General features: G+C 41.4%; 1 protein-coding gene across 3 annotated transcripts in view; it reads left to right on the top strand.

The window, feature by feature from the left end:
- The window catches only part of SMYD3 (SET and MYND domain containing 3), a 520,781-nt gene that overhangs the window by 119,125 nt on the left and 380,628 nt on the right, over window positions 1-21,028 (top strand). For 2 of the 3 annotated variants that reach the window (XM_059677624.1, XM_059677625.1), the window contains exons 3-5: window positions 14,047-14,154; window positions 16,637-16,694; window positions 20,026-20,162. The exons of the other annotated variant lie outside the window; for it this stretch is intronic. In XM_059677624.1, coding sequence (XP_059533607.1) covers window positions 14,047-14,154; window positions 16,637-16,694; window positions 20,026-20,162 — 303 coding nt within the window. The remainder of the gene's footprint in view (window positions 1-14,046; window positions 14,155-16,636; window positions 16,695-20,025; window positions 20,163-21,028) is intronic. 3 annotated transcript variants of the gene reach the window in all.

Here is a 21,028-nt window from a genome sequence, read left to right as displayed (position 1 = left end):
GCACAAGCACTGGGAGTGGAAATTGATAGAGAGGATGTGAGTTTGTAGCATAAAACCTATAATATGTTTTCCCCAGGGGGACATAACTTTGGTTCACTAGCTGAGCATGTGATGTGTGGGGCGATGCCATCAATGAGTTGTTTATGAGAGGCTACTGAGGTATTACGGGGTGTAATGTCCCTTGTGCCCACAAGGATGGAATCGGTTTTCACCTTTTGTTTTTGAACTTAAGAAATATAAGAATAAATTTCATTATAAAAATCAACACAACATAAAATAATGCCCAGTAAAAAGGAAAAGTCTTCCCCAGCTTCTTTCCACCATTTCTACTTCTGCTTCCAGAGGTGATCTCTGTGTGCGGGTAGGGAGTGGTGGATATCTATTCGTCTGTGCTTCAGATATAGTGTACACATACAGGGATATGTTTACCACTGTGTACAGCACTGTTTCTGATATTGGCAAAAGTATTTTCTCATCAGTGCCTTTGCACTCCTCTGTGTATGCCTTTGTATGAGGCATCATGTGTATAGAGGGGTTAGGTATGGGAGCCAGTCTTATTTCTGTATTAGCATGATCAGAGCATCACAGATGATTATGAGACCAAAGGGGAGGAGCAGGTGAAGTTTTCCTATAAAACAGCATTATTAAAATTTGAAATATTGATAGTAAGTAAATAAATTTCAAATGAATTTTCAAATTATTTCATCTTGGCTGGATTTAATATGATTCATAATATGCACATTTTTAATTGAATTAATTGCTGAGCAAAATAAGCATCTGGGTATTGCATCAAATTGCAATTTATATGCCTTTAAAAAGTACTATATTAGCAGAGGGAGGCTCTTTTATGTTGATAATTATAGGCCTCTTTAAGAATGTGAATCATATTTTTGAGTTTGTATTTTATGCTTAGTTGTAGAATGATTTGATTCATTTTTGATGAATCCCATACTAGTAAGCACCGAATAGAGTGATTTAATGACTTGATTTCTAGAATATCATACCAAAGTGGGGATAATGAAGAAAGACAAGCCCTTTGTTTACTTCATAAACAGCTCTCTGCCAGGCTTTAGACTGTTAGGGCATGCAGAGTGTTCTGTGGAGAAGTTGGCTTTATATGTAATACTGTATTAAGGTTAAAATTACTTGATCATATTTAAATTTTTTACTTCTAAAAATGTTTGGGGATTGCCTGGCTGGCGTGGCTCAGTGGTTGAGCATTGACCTATGAACCAGGAGGTCATGGTTCTATTCCCGGTCAGGGCACATGCCCGGGTTGTGAGCTTGATCCCCAGTGGGGGATGTGCAGGAGGCAGCCAGTCAGTGATTCTCTCTCATCATTGATGTTTCTATTTCTTTCTCCCTCTCCCTTCCTCTCTGAAGTCAATAAAAAGATATTTTTAAAAGATGTCTGGGGATCTGAGATTTTCTGCTCTCATTCTCCATTTGTCTGGCGAGTGACCCCATTACTCCTGTGCCTGCAGTCAGCACCTGTATATTGATAATTCCTTGAGACGCCATCTGCAGCCCTCCTTCCTCCTGAGCACCAGACTTTGAAGGCAGCTGCCCCCTGAGGTGGCCTCTTCGTCCTGTGTCTGCAGTCTGTCCTCCTGCCCCCACGTTCTGACTTACAGAAACTAGGTTAACCCTCTCAGCCATTGATGGCCCTTCTAGTTCACTTTGGGAGTTAAACACTTGGTCGTTACTTGTGTTGGGGAGATGAAAGGCACGCGCCTCACCTGCCATGTTCAGCTGGAACCCGGCATGGACACTAATCTGGCACGGAAGTTTCTTTCAAATAAGATTAGAAGTCCACAGACGTGAGGGATTTATTTTGCCCTTCCAGATAAAATGTATCACTGAGCTCATTCCGTCTTGAAGTGGTCTCTCACCAGATCAGCGTGGTTGGCAAACTTCCTGTCGAAGGGCTGGATAATAAATATTTTAGTCTTTGTGGGCCATAAGATTTTTTGTCATAAGTACTCAATTCTGTTGTCAGAGTCAGAAATGAGTGAGTGAAACTGAGTGTGGCTGTTTCAGGAAAACTTTATGAAAACAACTGGCAGAATGGATTGGACCTGTGCCCTGCAGTAGATGATGGCTGACTTAGTTTGGGGCAGTGAAGCTCTTTCTTACTATTTGCCTTCTCAATTAACCATTTTCCTAAGAAGTACTAATTGATTCTTGTTTCTTCTCTTCCGTCAACTTCGTGCCCTGTGACCATCCTGCCGCCTCACCCCTTTATATTTGGCCCGACCTGTCTGCTTTGAGTAAGGCTAGCGGGAAGGTGCTCTCGCTCTACATGTGATACAGCTTTCCGTCGCTTTTAAGGCGATGCGTCTCATGTCTGTCACCAGGTCTCCAGCATGCTCGAAGGAGATTTCATGTAAGATTTTAATCAATACCTGTCAGTCAGCAAGGCTTGTTAGGCAGCCTGCTTAGCTTTCCCATTTCCGTTTCCCAGATTCCAGCTTTTCAGGTCTTTATCTGTTAACTTGTAATTCAGTGTTGGATTACATTTGAGGCATAAAGAAGGAGATATTATTTACTTGCTATTAAGTGGTCTGTAAGTGAATGAAAAACTGTTGGGTCCTTTTTCCCTATGAGTTGCATGGCAACTCACCTCTCCTAAGTTTTGCTCGTAGGAAACCTCTGTAGCTTGTTGCTTGTGAATAGAGTGATTCTTGCAGATATGGCGAGAAAAAAAATCACGACACGTTTTTACATAGGTGTTCAGTTATTAATTATTAATAATTGGTAATTATTAATCACAGGTGGAATTGTTGAATAAGCTGGCTTAAAATAATTTGTAATGTATTTTAAGCCAGTTTCTCCATCCTTAGTGACCCAGCATCTGAGGAAAATACCATTACGAATTTTCACTTCCATGTAAAGCTAACATGGGTAGGTTTCTAATGTATTCTGATGCATTCAGGTATTTGTTGGGATGGATATTACAAAACTGTAGATTTTAATTATTGGGAGGCTGCCTTACGGGTTATCGAGTCCACTCCTCTTACTGAATAAATGTGCTGCTGTGCTCAGGTCATGAATTAGATGTTCTTCTTACCCGAACAGATTTAATATGTGCTGACCTTTCTCGTTTCTCACCCACTACAATAATAAACTACTCAAAATTGAGTTTTTATTCCAACCAAAACCTAATGTTTATCAGTGTTTAAGTGTGTTATTGAGCTGTATCCAAGGAGGGAGGGAATGTTAGGTGAATGTGCAAAGGTTGTTTTGAGTAAGAAGGGAGAAGTAAATTTTCTGTTTCTAGTGTAATATCACATCATCCTCTCCTTTTGTAATCAAGCAATCAAGGTCAAGACACATTGTTTAAAGATAATTGTTAAAAGGTTTACTGTCCTTTTACTTTTTGGATGGCCTTAATTTCAAATAATTGATGGGAAGTATACAGAAAATTACACCTCCTAAATGGTACTAGTTCTAGAATAAATTATGAGATCTATTGAACACCTGCTACATGCAAAATGCATGTAATTGGTAGTACACTTATTTAAGGAAACCAAACATAAACAAAGCTAAATTGTTAAAACCGCTTACTGAGTCTTTACATTATAAAAGATTTCATTGGTATCACCAAAAGAATTCACTGAAGTGATTTTTAAATATTAAAACATGTAAACCATTCTTTGAATTATAGGTTTTCCAAAACAGTCATTAACAAGTTGTGTTTATTAAACAGTAATTTTGCCTTTTCTTTCATATAAAAAGCTTCTCCCCAAATCACAGTTACTAGACATAGGATAATTTGCTTTTACTTATAAATATGATACATGATATTTTTACAAATTCAAACAGTATGGGAAAATATAAGAAGAAAGGCAGAAACAGCCTTTTTTATTTTTTTTAGGAAAAGTTGGAAAAATTATTACCAGTTTTTCAGTATGTTAAACAAATTTACCATGAGTATTCTTAAAATCATGACTTGAGGTGGTGAACATACCATATGGTGTACAGATGATGTATTGAAGAATTGTGCACCTGAAACCTGTATAATTTGATTAACCAGAGTCACCCCAATAAATTTAATAAAAAGGGAAAAAATGTTTGGATTGATTGCATTATAAATGTTATTTCTGTGTCAACAATATGCACACTAAAAATTTTGATATTCATTACCAAAAACCCGTCATAAAGTAGGAGAAACTTACAATTCTACCAATAAGGTTATGGTCCCCACTTCCCTATACATAGCCTAGACATTCCTAAATGTTGTCAGTTTCATTCAACTTTGCTAAATTAGTGGGCACCTATGTTATCCAATTTCTGCTAGCATTTCTTTGGTCATTGGTGTGGTTTCTATTTTTTGTTCGTTTTTTCCTTCTTAGGCATGCTTTTCTTATTCATGTCCTTTACCTTTCTTTCTCTTTTTAAAATTGAAATATTCATCCTTTTCTTAGTTATTTTGTAAGACCTTGCATTTTAGATACCTTTAGCATTGTCTACATATATGTTTTAGATTTTGTTTTTCTTGTTTGTATTATATCTTTCAATCTTGTGTATGGTATTCGGTTTTCTCCTTCTGATGTACAGAAGTGATTTATTTTTTATGTAGTTTAATATGTACATCTTTTCTTTTATGGTTTCTGGGTTTTATGTCCTGTTTAGAAACATCTTCCTCACCTCAACATTATAAGATGTTAATGCCATAGTGTGATAGTTCAGTGATAAGTTTAGAATAGTGTTTTGTTGTTTTGTCTATTTAACATATAGAATGACCTCCTTTTTAGTTTAGTCTAGCTCAGTGGTTTTTCAGCCTTAGCTACAGATAGAAGCTCCACAGTGATTGAAAGTGATTCAGAACCTGCTCCTATCTCATCGGTTAGAATATCTGGTTAGGCCTGGTATTTAAAAAATATTTTTTCTGTATGTGTGTGGTGTGTGTAACTGTGTAGCATTGTTCTAGGTCTGGGATTTTCTGCTCTCAGACCCAATTCCACCTCTCTGTAATAATTTTTATTATACTCTCTACACTCTTGAAATGAAATTTCATAGGTAATATAATCTAATAGTTACCTATTTTCAGAGTTCAGTATCGGTATAATTCCATAAGTGGAACATAAAGGAGAGAGAGAATGAAAATAACTTATAATTAAACAATGCGTATTTTAGTATGTAAATGCTCAGGCATGACTAGACTAGAAGACAACTAAGAAGTCATGTACATGTGTATGATCGCTGTGAAAAGGGAAGTACAAAATGCAGATCAGAAAATGTGTTTTATTAATAATGCAAACACTATGAATGGTGGTGCCTTTGTGGTATGCTTTTATGAAATATTGAATAACTTTAGCTAAGGTTCTTAAAACAGTCTTTCCTTGATTTACCTAGAAAATTCAGTGCTATAAGACTATGTTAAAACCCCGCTTTTTGTTGATATATATGAAAGGAGGTTATGTCTAGGCATAAATGTTTGATTGAATATTTAAAAGTCATGCTGGATTTCGAACAGCTCTGCATTGTCTGGAACTGCCCTGCACAGGATGTCCCGCATCTCTGGTTCCTGGCCACTAAGTGCCCAATGCACTCAAGTACCATTATAAAAAGTACCCCATACATTTCCCAAAGAACCCAGGATTATCCCTGTTGGGAGGCACTGGTTTAGTTAGTTTATGTTCTGAATCAATATAAATACGGTAACAATATATGAAAATTCAGGGTGGGACAAAAGTATGTTTACAGTTGTTAGTATAGAAAATAATACAATAATCTATAATAATAAAAGTGGAATATGCTAATTAGACCGGACAGCCAAATGACCTTCTGGATGTCCTTCCGGATGACCTTCCAGATGAAGCTGCGGGGGCAAGCCAGAGGAGGCCGCCGCGGTGGGCAGAGGGCTGAGGCAGAGGTGGTTAGGAGTGATCAGGCAGGCAGGTGAGCAGTTAGGGGCAATCAGGCTGTCAGGCAGAGTGGTTAGGGGCGATCAGGCAGGCATGCAGAATGGTTAGGGGCAATCAGGCAGGCAGGTGATCAGTTAGGGGCGATGAGGCAGGCAGGCAGAGTAGTTAGGGGCGATCAGGCAGGCAAGTGAGCAGTTAGTGGCAATGAGCCAGGCAGGCAGAGTGGTTAGGGGCGATGAGGCAGGCAGGTGAGTGGTTAGGGGCGATCAGGCAGGCAGGCAAGTGGTTAGGGGCAATGAGGCAGGCAGGCGAGTGGTTAGGGGCAATCAGGCAGGCAGGCAGAGTGGTTAGGGGTGATCAGGAAGGCAGGCAGGCGAGTGGTTAGGAGCCAGTGATCCTGGATTGTGAGAGAGATGTGTGACTGCCAGTTTAATTCTATCTAATAAAAGAGAAACATGGGCAGAGTAAGAATAGAAAAACCAAGATGGCGCCATAGGTTAACGCCGGAGTTTGCTGCCTCGAACAACCACTTCAAAAATACAACTAAAAGACAGAACGAACATCATCCAGAACCACAGGAAGGCTGGCTGAGTAGAAGTTCTACAACTAGAAGGAAAGAGAAAAGCATACCGAGACTCAGAGGAGGCGCAGTGCTGAAGTAAAATACTAAGGTGCGGAGTGCATGCGGAGCGGGCTGGCGGCTGAGGGCACAGTTGTCTGTTTCAATCCGGAGGGAGTCTCAGACTCTGAGCTCCAGATCCGGGCGAGTCTCTAGGGACCCAGACTCAAACGGGAGAAGTGGGACTGTCTGGCTTCGGTCGGAACTCGAAGGCAGCTTTCTCTCTGAGGTTTGCAGCGGTTGCTGGGACCCAGAGGCAGAGCCCCTGGGGACGGGACTGAGAGCAGCCATAACTGCTTGCTCCGCCCACCCTGTTGATCCCCTGGGACCCGCCCCGCCCAAGCCCTGCACGGAGGCATTTGCCAGATAGCCTCAGGCAAAGGCTAGAATAGCACCTCCCTAGAGGACAGAAGTTCTCCCACTGCAGACACAGCTGATTCTCACAGCCACTTGGCCTGGAGGTCAAATCCCCCCTAGTATTACCTACAACAATCAAGGCTTAACTACAAAAAGACAGCGCACAAAGACCACTAGGGGGTGCACCAAGAAAACATAAAAAAATGCGGAGACAAAGAAACAAGACGCAAATGTCAGAAATGGAAGATATAGAGCTCAAAACCACACTTTTAAGGTCTTTCAATAATTTTCTAGAAACTGCCGATAAATGTAGTGAGATCCTCAAGAAATCTAATGAGACCCTTTATGTTGTGATAAAGAACCAACTAGAAATTAAGCATACACTGACTGAAATAAAGAATATTATACAGACTCCCAATAGCAGACCAGAGGAGCGCAAGAATCACGTCAAAGATTTGAAATGCGAAGAAGCAAAAAACACCTAACCGGAAAAGCAAAATGAAAAAAGAATCCGAAAATACGAAGATAGTGTAAGGAGCCTCTGGGACAGCTTCAAGCGTACCAACATCAGAATTATAGGGGTGCCAGAAGATGAGAGAGAGCAAGATATTGAAAACCTATTTGAAGAAATAATGACAGAGAACTTCTCCTACCTGGTGAAAGAAATAGACTTACAGGTCCAAGAAGCACAGAGAACCCCAAACCAAAGGAATCCAAAGAGGACCACACCAAGACACATCATAATTAAAATGCCAAGAGCAAAAGACAAAGAGAGAATCTTAAAAGCAGCAAGAGAAAGAAACTCAGTTACCTACAAGAGAATACCCATACGACTGTCAGCTGATTTCTCAACAGAAACTTTGAAGGCCAGAAGGGAGTGGCAAGAAATATTCAAAGTGATGAATACCAAGAACCTACAACCAAGATTACTTTACCCAGCAAAGCTATCATTCAGAACTGAAGGTCAGATAAAGAGCTTAACAGATAAGGAAAAGCTAAAGGAGTTCATCACCACCAAACCAGTATTATATGAAATGCTGAAAGGTATCCCTTAAGAAGAGGAAGAAGAAGAGAAAGGTAAAGATACTAATTGTGAACAACAAATATGCATCTATCAACAAGTGAATCTAAGAATCAAGTGAATAAATAATCTGGTGAACAGAATGAACTGGTGATTATAATGGAATCAGGGACATAGAAAGGGAATGGACTGACTATTCTTAGGGGGGAAAGGGGTGTGGGAGATGCAGGAAGAGACTGGATAAAAATTGTGCACCTATGGATGAGGACAGTGGGTGAGGAGTGAGGGCGGAGGGTGGGGTGGGAACTGGGAGGAGGGGAGTTATGGGGCGAAAATAGAGGAACAAATGTAATAATCTGAACAATAAAGATTTAATTTAAAAAAAGAGAAACATGGTAATTAGCATAAGACCACTACCCTTCCCATTGGCTAATCAGGGCGATATGCAAATTAACTTCCAGTCAAGATGGTGGCCGGCAGCCAGGCAGCTGGAAGTGAACATGAGACTTGGTTGCTTCAGTGACGGAGGAAACCAATGTTCCCCGCCTGCCTTGCCAGCCTCTGAGTTTGCAGTTTGAAACATTGTAACAAATATAGAAGCTAAACAAAACCCCAGAAACCTGCTTTCAGCCCGCAGGGATCTCAGAGCTGGAGTTGATACAGTGTTTCGATTATAGAACCCAAACAAACCAGATACCTGCTTTTAGCATCGGAGGCCTCTGAGGTGGAGCCAGAGCTAACTGGCCCAGAATTTAAAAAAAAAAAAAAAAAAAAGGAGCAGTTGGGAGCTTCTGTCACCCTCCAGCCTGAAAACAGCCCTCAGCCCCTCACCCAGACTGGCCAGGCACCCCAGTGGGGACCCCCACCCTGAAGGGTGTGTGACCAGCTGCAAACAGCCATCATCCCCTCATCCAGGCTGTCCAGGCACCCCAGTGGGGACCCCCACCCTGATCCAGGACACCCTTCAGGGCAAACCAGCCAGCCCCCACCCATGCACCAGGCCTCTATCCTATATAGTAAAAGGGTAATATGCCTCCCAGCACCAGAATCAGCGTGACGGGGCAGTGCCCAAACCCCCTGATCGCCCTGTGGCTCTGTGTGTGACAGGGGGCGGGGCCACAACCTCCCTATCCGCCCTGCTCTGTTCCTGACAGGGCAAGGCGCCCAAACCCCCTGATCAGCCCTGCTCTATGCCTGATAGGGGGGAGCTCCCCAACCCCCTGATCGCCTTGCGGCTCTGTGTGTGACAGGGTGCGGCGCCCCAACCTCCTGATCGGCCCTGCTCTGTGTGTGACAGGGTGCGGTGCCCCAACCCCCCCTTCCCCCCCACGGGCCCTGCTCTGTGTGTGACGGGGCAGAGCCATAACCTCCCCATCGGCCCTGCCCTGAGTGTGACAGTGGCGGTGCCCCTACCCCCCTGATCAGCCCTGCTCTGTGGGTGATAGAGGGTGGCGCCCCAACCCCCCCCCCCATGGGCCCTGCTCTGTGTGTGACAGGGGGCGGTGCCCCAACTCTCCTATAGGCCCTACTCTGTGAGTGACGGGCGGAGCTCCTCAACCCCCTTATCCACCCTGCTCTGTGCGTGACAGGGTACGGAGCCCCAACCCCCCTGATGGGCCCTGCTCTGTGTGTGACAGGGGGTGGCGCCACAACCTCCCCATCGACCCTGCCTTGAGTGTGACGGGGGCGGTGCCCGAACCCCTGAATTGGCCCTACCCTGAGCGTGACTGAGGGTGGTATCGCAACCTCCCGATCCGCCCTGCTCTGTGCATGACAGAGGGCGGTGCCCCAACTCCCCATTCGGCCCTGCTCTGAGCCTGACCAGGGGCTGCACCTAGGGATTGGGCCTGCCCTCTGCCACCCGGGAGCAGGCCTAAGCCAGCAGGTAGTTATCTCCCGAGGGGTCACAGACTGCGAGAGGGCACAGGCTGGGCTGAGGGACCCCCCTTCCCCCCCGAGTGCACAAATTTTTGTGCACCAGGCCTCTAGTAATAATAATAATAAAAGTGTAATATGCTAAACTGGCAGTCAGACATCCCCCGAGGGGTCCTAGATTGGGAGAGGGTGCAGGCTGGGCTGAGGTACCCCTGACACCCGCTCCCTACCCCGTGCATGAATTTCGTGCACCGGGCCTCTAGTTAATAAAAAATAATACAAAAATAAGCTTTGTGTTTTACATATGCACAGCTGTAAACTTGCTTTTGCCCCACCCTGTATATAGAGTCTGAAGTTGTTTTTGTCATGCATGTTTACTGTAAAATGGAATTGAGTCATAAATGTCTTTTATTTTTTCTTTTCCACCTAAACTCTTGTTTCCCATTGTCTTTGTTTCTTAACACAATATTTTAATTTCCTTTATCTTTTATGCTAACTTGTGCTTATTGTACATCATTGTTAATTTTGAACTACGAGAACAAAAAACATTACAGCTGTATTGTGAACAAAATCTTAATTACATCCTGTATTTGCAGTAATGGAAGAAAACAGGAAAAAGTAAAATCAAGAAGGTTGTTTGAGAAACTGGCAGATTTCATGTTCTGTTATAGTGTGCCATTGAATTCTAGACCCAGGTTAAAGTTTGTAGAGTGAAGATGATGCCTAATGTTTTTGTGTGACTGTGGGGTTTTGATTCAAAGTCAAATGCAGTAACTTCAAAGATTTTGTTGTAAGTCTTTCCTTGGTATGTGTCCGTTAGTAAGCCTTATTAAGAAGGGATGGTGAACAATAAGTCCTAACAATTAATGTTGTAAAAACATGGATTTTAATATCATGGTAAGAAATGGAGTAGGCTGTAAAGCTGACACTATATTACAGACCAATTTCAAGTAATGTGATTGTTTATAATATAATATTTATATCGATCTGATTTGGCTTTTAGATGAAAAGAATGAGTATCTTTCTTGGCCACAGTGAGTGGGAAGAAAAATATGTTGTCGGATGTTTCCAGTGATCTAGGAATAGCCTTGAGAAACATAATGTCTAGTTCCTAATTATTGTTGAGAAATGAAAGCTCAGTATTAAGTATGCTAAAGTCCTAAATTGTTTTTGATAAGAATTCTCAAACATTTGGATGTTTAAAAATGCCATCTAACAGATCAATTGGTTCATTACCTAGGGGCACATTTTGTAGTTACTTCACCCTGGTGGGCCGAGCTGCTCAAAGCTGGAGGTTTTACCAAAGGAGCAATGAGTGAGCCTTTGTAGTTCAGCGTTGATTAGAAGCTGTATCTCAGCCTTCCTTTAGGAGGGGCGGTCCTTTTTCAGCCGGCAGTTCCTCCGGCTTTGAACAGAGCTCAAGGAGCTCACTCTCTCAGAGACCCCCGGCCCCGTGTGTCTCATTCCGGCCCACACAGCCTGTCCACTGAGGGCACCGGTCAGGCTTCTTGACGTCTAACACAAACGGAAACTTTCCCACCACAGTTAGGGTTCTCTCTCCAGTCGGCCGCCAGCAGCATCAGCAGCCGGGCTTTCTCCCAGTGAGATTTGATTTGACGGCTGAACCCACGCTCATTCCAAGACCAGATGGAGGAAAGGAAGCGCAGTGGTTTATCTGAGTCAGTCTCTACCCGCTGAGCTTCCGCAGGATGGCAGTTACCTTCATGGGAGCTCTGTTAACTAAGACATACAAGTTTCTTTAATGCAGAGCTTTTTGGAACTTCTGGGGAGCTAAACGTAGTATTTTGAATCTCCCAGCAGGGTCTTTATTATGTTGTGGTTTTCAATCTTATTTGACAATGGAGCCATAATTTTTTAGGGATCTTACACATGTTGGCAATTGCTAATTGCTACTCCAGGACTAGCCCCCTGCACAATAGAAACATTTCCCCCACTGAGTTATGTTTTAATATGGTGCCTGTCAGTGAGGACTGACATGAGAAGTGGCCATAGGAAAGGCCATTGTAGTTGTAAACTATTGTTGCAGACATGGTCCAGTATGTTGATTAGCTCTCTCAGAATGAGTTCCTCCTGTGACTTACTACTTGGTTTTTACTGCTTGGAACTATGCGTTTTTCTTTTCTGTCAAGTGAGAATTAGATAAGCTATTATGCTTTTTTTTTTTTCTTCCTTGCCTGTAAGGCAACTCAAATAAATGTGGCTCACAGCACAGTAATTATTTAGCTCTCATGCTTAGCATACTAAGGATTTTTACTCTCCCCTTTCATGTTTATGTAGCTCATTAGTTAGATCCCTGCTGTCGAGCTTTCACTTTCCTCATCTATAATATAAGGATCTACCTTTTGGATTATTGTGAAAATAAAATCTTTTTTAATTGCTTGGTCATGTGTGTGGCACACTGTGGAATATGAAGTAAATGCTATAGTACTTTTTTCGTAATTTTAACATTTTTTATTTCCAGTTTCACAACCTTATTTTATATACATCTTTACTTTGAAGCAGCTCAGTCTTGTTTAGAAGTGAGAAGTATACATACTAAGAAAAAAGATTGCAAGCATCCCATTCAGAGCATTGCTATAGTGCAGTGATGGCGAACCTATGACACGCATGTAAGAGGTGACACGTGAACTCATTTTTTTGGTTGATTTTTCTTTGTTAAATGGCATTTAAATATATAAAATAAATATGAAAAATATACATCTTTGTTTTACTATGGTTGCAAATATCAAAAAATTTCTATATGTGACATGGCACCAGAGTTAAGTTAGGGTTTTTCAAAATGCTGACATGCCGAGCTCAAAAGGTTCGCCATCACTGCTATAGTGGGTATGAAGGAATGAAGTGAGGTAACCCTGAGTAGAGTTGGTGACAGAAGTGGTGTGCCCCTTGAAACGATGTCTCCAGGACTGGGGTTATAAGGAAGTAGCAGTAGACAGGGCTTCCCCCAACAACTTGATAGGGGTAGCCTTTCTGAGCAAAATGCTGGCTTGAGCTTGAATTGGAGTCAGTTTCAAAGTAGCTGCAGCTTTTGTGAAATTTTTGGTTGTGCTGCATGTTTGTGCTGCAAGTGGAAAAGAGAGAGTTCCTTCTAGGAGATTTTTAGGCCCAGAAGCTGGGAAGCAGACATACAATTTCTGAAATAAGAAGTGTTGTGAGCATCGGGCATGTCAGTGATGGGACTTCCAACTCTCATTGGGAAAATAAGACATACTGGACGTTTGGTCTAGCTGTCTCTCCTCCACCAGGGCTAAATATTAGGTAGCCTGGCATTTCTTTTCATGTGGATGTAATCCACAAGGGGAGCCGTGGCATTTCTGATCCAAGACTCGGAGAGAGAATGCCCTTCCCTTTAGCCCTCTCGTCCCGAGTGTTGCAAGATTGGTGACTGGCTCACTGGTCTCTTCTCTTCAACCACACCAGCACATGGCTAGGATCCTGGCTTAAGTGACCTTCTAATTCAGGGGTCCTCAAACTACGGCCCGCGGGCCACATGCAAATACAAATATTGTATTTGTTCCCATTTTGTTTTTTTACTTCAAAATAAGATATGTGCAGTGTGCATAGGAATTTGTTCATAGTTTTTTTTTAAACTATAGTCCGGCCCTCCAACGGTCTGAGGGACAGTGAACTGGCCCCCTGTTTAAAAAGTTTGAGGACCCTTGTTATCACCCACACTACATTTTCTGAAGGAAAAGGGGCACTATTAATAAGGACAACATAAATAAGACATTCCTGGGCAAACAGAACATTTGATCATTTTAGCTAACAACCCCTTTTCTATGTTATCTTAAAAAACACAGAGGTTTTATATTTTTTGTGATGTTAGCTCTCCTGATATGTCTGTGCTCACTATAGTAGCAGAAAATGCAGAAGGCTATCTGCTCTGTTTTGATTTTCCTGAACCATGTGTTTTGTTTTCTAATTTGGAGTGTATTTTCTTTTTATATTCAAAGTCACTGTCTATTATTGCATCCTGTTTAATCTGTAAAAGGCCATCTTATGAATTATTGAGTAAGTCGTAATGATTCTTTGTTCGGACTCCACCAGCCAGGTAATAATGGGGGCAGGGGGGAATGAAAGGACAGAGGTGAAGCAGAAGCTCTCAGTGCCCAAGCCGGGTAACTGCATACGTGGTGAAGACTGAATCGTGGAGCACATTGCTTTCATTTCCGATTTTGAAGTGATATTTAGGCGGTTGAAGTTAATGTTGATAACTCCCAAACCAGTGCAAATGAAAGTTAAATTTTATGTCTTGTATGCTCTCCCCACTCTTCTCTTAACAGAAGAAAGCTTGGCCAGACCACAAGCGGGAGTGCAAATGCCTTAAAAGCTGCAAACCCCGATATCCCCCCGATTCCGTCCGACTTCTGGGCAGAGTTGTTGTCAAACTTGTGAGTAGAGAACTTGTGAAATATTCTTGGTTTTTAATTTAACAAAAGCACTCACATTTGCATATATTATTCTTTAAAAAAATATGTTTTTATTGATTTGAGAGAGGGAGAGAAACATCGATTGGCTGCCTCCTGCACGCCCCTATTTGGGATGGAGCCTGCAGCCAGGCCATGTGTCTTGACGGGGAATTGAACCTGGGGACCTCTTCCTGGATGGGATGACAGGACACATGTATTATTCTTATTTAAGGCTGAATTTAAATCCATATGACAGTAGAAGGTGGAATATTACAGGGTGGAATATTGAGTCAACAGCTTGCTGTTTTCCTATCAATCACAGCATCAGTGGTGGTAATGACGTGCACGGCCCCTCTTTGAAGGCCCTGGGTGTGATCTCCTGGGATTGGAGACAGGAGGTCCTGTATTTGTCACATGAGATGTTAGTAGAATCTGTTATGTTGCCTTTATTACTTTTCTACTGTGAACTAATGCACAGAGTATGTATATAATTCTTGTTGTCTCTTCAACTGAGATTTTAATTTTATGATAATTAATCTTACATGGAAGAGTACTTATTTTTTTTATTTACAGTCAAGATTCAGTGAAATTGTGTCTTCAGTTCTTTTCCTTGCTCTGCCAAAACAACTAGTGGATTCTGTGACATCCCCCTCTGGTGACACCTTCCAGATTTTTGGGGTCAGCCTTTAGCATGAGTATCTCTCAAGTTATTGCAAGCTCCAGCTCTGTTCTCTCCTGTTTTGTATGGACTTTTTTTGGCTATGAAATTTTATAGGGGTATTTAAGAATGTAAAAATATGATTATATACATAAAACTAATGCAATGTTATATTTCAGTTACATCTTAATTTAAAAAAGGATTTGCAATACCAAATGGGCATTGTCTTTGGACTGACTATGCAACATACATATTTACTACTATGTGTACATTGTGTTAAAACTTACAAATTTATTTCAAAGCATTAATAAATTTAGAGCAACTTTTATCATTATGCATTTCTTTAACCACTGGATATTAAAAGTTTAATTACTGTTATATTTGAATGTGAACTTTTTTCTACTTTATTAATATTAAACAGATAGACAACTACTTTTAGAGCAGAGATGGGTTGCTTCAGAATCACTGAAGGTCCTAGTTCTCAGTCACCACCCCTGATCTACTGAATCAAAACCTAAAAGGAAGCAATCCTATATAATAAAAGCCTAATATGCTAAGTGTCCATTCATCTGGTCGTCCATTCAACCAATCAAAGCATAATATGCTAATGATATGCTAATGTCGCTCAACTGCTCACTATGATGTGCACTGACCACCATGGATCAGTCGACTGGTCGACCAGTCACTATGACGTGCACTGACCACCAAGGGGCAGACGCTCCGACAGGTAGGTTAGCTTGCTGCTGGGGTCTAGCCAATCGGGACTGAGCGAGACAGGCCGGACACGCCCTGGATCCCTCCCATGGTCCCGCCATGGCTGGCCATCCTCCTGTGTCCCTCCCCAGCCCCGAACATGCACAGGTGGGTTCCTTCAGCCTGGACTGCACCCTCTCACAATCTGGGACCCCTCGGGATGTTGGAGAGCCGTTTTGGCCCTATAGCAGAACTACTGGTCGCTGTGACGCGCACAGCTTCAATGCAGGAGCTGCCCCCTGGTGTCAGTGCACTCCCACAGGGGGAGCACCACTCAGCCAGAAGCTGGGCTCATGGCTGGTGAGCACATTGGTGGTGGCGGGAGCCTCTCTTGCCTCTATGGTAGTGCTAAGGATGTCTGAATGACAGCTTAGGTTGGGAGCGGGCCTAAGCCGTCAGTCAGATATTCCCCAAGGGCTCCTGGACTACAAGAGGGTACAGGCTAGGCTGAGGGGCACCCCTCCCCCCGCCAAGTGCCCAGATTTCATGCACCGGGCCTCTAGTTGTGAAATAGTTACTTTCCATAGAGTACTTTCTATCTCCAGGCCTTGTGGTAATCACTTTACCTGATATACCTCATTTCACACCCAAAACAGTCCTGTGAATCAGCTGCTGTTATTACTCTTATGTTCCAGATAACAAAATTGATTCCTCTTGACTCAAGGTTAAGCATCTTATCCAAGGTTGTACAGTGTGTAATAAATTCTTATTTTTATTGATCCATCTTTGCTTTTTTTATGATAATTTGTAATAAGATTCTTACAGTGATACAAACTATATGGATAGAATGGGGAAAAAATAAAAGTATGAAATCGTGTAAAAGAGTTTTACATTTGGAAATTAAGCTGGTGGTTAAGTCACAGCTTTTATTTTATTAGGTTGTTACTGATTAAATTATTGAACTGTAAAAACGTGGTGAAGAGAAGAAATATACTGGATAGAATTTTACTTTTTAAATAGACTTTCATTAAATGTCTAAAGATACTCAAACATATTTATTTATATATTGGAAAACTTGAAATTGTTTTGGTGTTTTCCGCCTTTACTTCATAGATGGAAGAAACCCCCTCTGAATCGGAGAAACTTTACTCATTTTATGATCTGGAATCAAGTAAGTGATTATCAGCATAAAAAAAATCCTGTCATTTATTTCCTGAGATGATGAATTGCTTTGTTTTTTTTGTCTCTCTGTTATGTGAGGGAAATCTAACATGAGCATATTTAATTTATTCTGGGTAGCTTTGGCCATATAGGAGTTTGTAAAGTGCCAGGTTAGGCAGTGAGGGAATGTAACCCCTAGTCCAGTTGAAAAAATAATTTTTCTTCTGTTTCTCCCTCCCTTACTCTCTTCTTCCCATTCTTGCTTTCTTTTTGATGTCAGGAAACTGATGTGAACAGGGTGGGGCCCTGGTGTCCAGGGAACATTGAGGTTCACTGGTCGAAACACAGGTGACTTAGGCTCTCTAACAGCATTGAGCATTGTTCTTCTCCTGATGGCCGAGCTACTTGGGAACAGTGAAAGGCTTTCCAGATCCGAATGTTAAGTAAACGTAGGGTTTGTTTTTCTTTCATATTGGCACAGACACTCTTCATTGAGGTTGCGAATGACTTCAACGCAAAAGTAGCCAGAGCTCATAGAGTAAATTGGCCACACAGTTTAAGATTTGTGTTGGAAGTGAATTTGGTACAGATTTATAGTGATGGGATCCCACTTGCCAGTGATAATACATTATTATTTAAGCATCACCAATCATTAGGTAGATGCAGATCAAAATTACAGTGAGATAATCATCCCACCCCATTAGGATGACAACTATAGGGGGGGAAAAAAAGAGAAAACAAATGTTGGCAAGGATGTAGAGGAATTGGAACGGTAGGAATGTAGGATGGTATGGCTGCTATGGCAAACAGTATGGAGGTGCCTCAAAAAATTAAAACTATAATGACCATATGTCCCTGGATTCTGGCTATACACTCAAAATAATTGAAAGCAAATATTTATTCATCTATATTTATAGCAGTATTAGTCACAATAGCTAAAACTTGGAAGCAACCAAATGTCTATCAACGAATGAATAGATAAGCAAAATGTGTTATGTATACACAATGGAATATTATTCAGCCTTAAAAAGGAATTCTGACATATGCTACAACATGGATGAATCTTGAGGATGTTATACTAAGTGAAATAAGGTAATCTCGGAAAGACAAATATTGTATGATTCCACTTATATGAAGTACTTAGAGTACTCCAGATCATGAAGAAAGAAAGTAAAATCTGGTTCTCAGGGGCAGTGGGAAGGGATGAATGGGAAGTTATTGTTTAATGGGTATAGAGTTTCAGTTTTACAAGGTGAAAAGTATTATGGAGATGGATAGTGGTTGCCGGGAGCCGGTCCATCCTTGCTGTGATGCCGGGGTCCAGCCCCAGCAGGTCCAGGGGTCCCCAAAGGTGTGGACGGAGTCGGCGAAGAAGGAATGACACGGGGGCAGTGTTCATTTGATCAGCAGCCTTGCCAGGATCTCTAGCCACAATCTCCAGCCAAGTTCTGTGTCCATGTTCTCTTGCTAGGTTCTCCAGCCAGGTTCTCCAGCCAGGTTCTGTAGCCATGTTCCCTCGCTAGGTTCTCCAGCCAGGTTCTGTCTGAGATCTCTAGCCAGGTTTGGTCACCAGGTTCTAGTCAGGCTCTCCTGCCAATCTCCGCAGTCAGGTTCAGTCCAGGATCTTTTGCCATGTTCTCTCCAGCGAAGTCCTTCTGTCTGTAGGTTCTGTGTAGGTTCTGTGTAGGTTCTCTCTTCTAAGTCCTGTCTCCTGAGTTCTGTCTCTTTCTGTCTTGTTACATCTGTATTTATACCAGTTGATTCAATCCTATCAATCTCTATTACAAAGGTTAGGGCGTTTCTTATCTCCATTCCAGGGAGTAAAGATTATGTAGCTTAAGCATGATTGTTTGTAGTGATTAACTACCCACCTGGCACTTAGTTAAGGAGTTTCATCCCCTCCCTGACTTCAGGGAAAAATTCCTACCTGGGGAAACAACCTTTCTCGGAGAGGTGACCTTGGTTAAAACACACAGCGCTAAGGGGAGCAAACATATTAAGAACCGTATGCTATATATGCCAGGTCCCTTGAAACAGCAAGGATGGACCGGCTCCAGGCAAGTGGTGATTTTGCATAACAATGTGAGTGTATTTGATACTACTGAACTGTATAGTTAAAAATGGTTAAGATGGTAAATTTTATGTTATATATGTTTTCCCACAGGTTTGAAAAAGAAATAACTGGATTAATTGTTCTGTTGAACAAGTAATTTAAAGAAAATATGTAGACCTGACATGAGCAACAGAGTTATGCTCTAGTTCAACTGATGTATCTTTTCAAGTTTTAACAGAGAACTAATTAGTCATTTTTTTGATATGTTATTACTAAGTAATTAATATCTCTTGGAATGAGTTTCACTATTAACATTAGCCTTGCTCACTAGCAGTGTTGTACACACTGCCTTAAGTGAAATTCTCTCGAACTTTATTAATTGAATTGTGCATTCTTAACCTTAACACTCCTTGATGTTATACATCAACTGATATTGGCTGTAGAACTTCCTTCTGTTTCAGTTGAAGTAGCACCATACCTTGTTTATTCAACTGAGAAATGATTTGAAGTTGAGATTTCTTTGGATGATCCATATTTTCTTGTTGATGTGCTTTCTGATGACAAATTTTACCACTCTGAACTTCAGCTGAACTTTTTATTTTTATTTTTAAAAAATATATATACTTTTAAAATATATTTTATTGATTTTTCACAGAGAGGAGGAGAGAGAGGGATAGAGAGTTAGAAACATCAATGAGAGAGATACATCGATCAGCTGCCTCCTGCACACCCCCTACTGGGGATGTGCCCGCAACCCAGGTACATGCCCTTGACTGGAATCGAACCTGGGACCCTTCAGTCCACAGGCCGACGCTCTACCCACTGAGCCAAACCGGTTAGGGCTTCAGCTGAACTTTTTAGTTTTCACTTTCTGTCCCCCTGCCCCTTGGGAGATGACCTTATTGTAAACTGTTTCATAGAAAAGTCTGCTTACATTCACTGATTTAATAAGTATTTATCATGTTTGAACATGTGTACAGGATGATGTAGAAAATGTGGTAACACATCTTTACTGATTTTGTTTCTAATATTTTTCATCTGTACGTGTATTTATTTTGCTTTGATAAGTGTTTGATCTTACGCTATAGATGAACGTTGGCAGAATCCAACTGCTAATGTATGTATCGTGATTTGTAGTTGGCAAAAAATAAAGAAGATATGTGTTTGCTCTCTGTCAGAATGGAATCTAGGGCAGCAAATACTAGTTAACAGTTATCTTTGAACACCTGAAAATTATCCATTAAAAGTTCACTGTGTGATTGTGCTATTTATTTTCTCTTTTAAAAAGATATTAACAAACTGACTGAAGATAAGAAAGAGGGCCTCAGGCAACTTGCAGTGACATTTCAACTTTATATCAGAGAAGAAATACAAGATGTTTCTCAACTGCCACCTTCCTTTGACATCTTCGAAGCCTTTGCAAAAGTAAGTGCGACGTTCGGTATTTTTGCTAATGCTCTACATCAGCCCTTCACTCTTTATATTGTTGTTGATCCGTGAAAATCCAGGACACTTCGTGTCTTATATCACTCTCCTACCTTAATGAGTAGAGAATGAAAGAATGTATTACTTATATTAAAAGGGGTATTTACTTTTAATGTTTTATTCAGTATTCTTATTAATGACGCAAGTATGTTCATTGTCAGCTCTCAAGACATACTCTGCCATTGTATTCATTTAGTTTTGTCATGGTGTTTCAGTAATACAGCCTGCTTTTAAATTAAATTTATTGGGGTGACAACGGTTAATAAGATTATATAGGTTTCGAGTGTACAATTCTATGATACATCATCTGTATATTGCATTGTGTGCCCATCACCTAAAGTCAGATCTTCTTTTGTCACCATATATTTAACCCCTTTACTCTTCACTACTCCCCTACCCCCCTTGCATCTGGTCCGCCATACTGTTGTCTGTGTCTTGTTTGACTTATGTCACTTAGCATAATACCCTCCAAGTCCATTCATGTTGTTGCAGATGGCAAGATTTCATTTTTTTGGTTGACTAATATTCCATTGTATACATGCACCACTTCTTCTTCATCTGCACATTGACTGATGGGCACTTAGGTTGTTTCCTAGCTATTGTAAGTAAGGCTGCAGTGGACATATGGATGTGTATGTCTTTGGGAATTTGTGTTTTGGGTTTCTTCAGATAAATACCCAGAAGTGGAATTGCTGGGTCCTTCTTTGTCTCTTGTTATAGTCTTTGTTTTAAAGTCTGGAGTAAGTACTGCTACCCCAGCCTTTTTGTTTGTTTGTTTCCATTTTCATGAATTATCTTTTTCCATC

The sequence above is a fragment of the Myotis daubentonii genome, chromosome 20 (assembly GCF_963259705.1).
Source record: "Myotis daubentonii chromosome 20, mMyoDau2.1, whole genome shotgun sequence".
In the NCBI taxonomy this organism is placed as follows: Eukaryota; Metazoa; Chordata; class Mammalia; order Chiroptera; family Vespertilionidae; genus Myotis; species Myotis daubentonii.
Note: the sequence above shows the minus strand (reverse complement) of the source record. Positions and strands in the feature narration are given on the sequence as shown.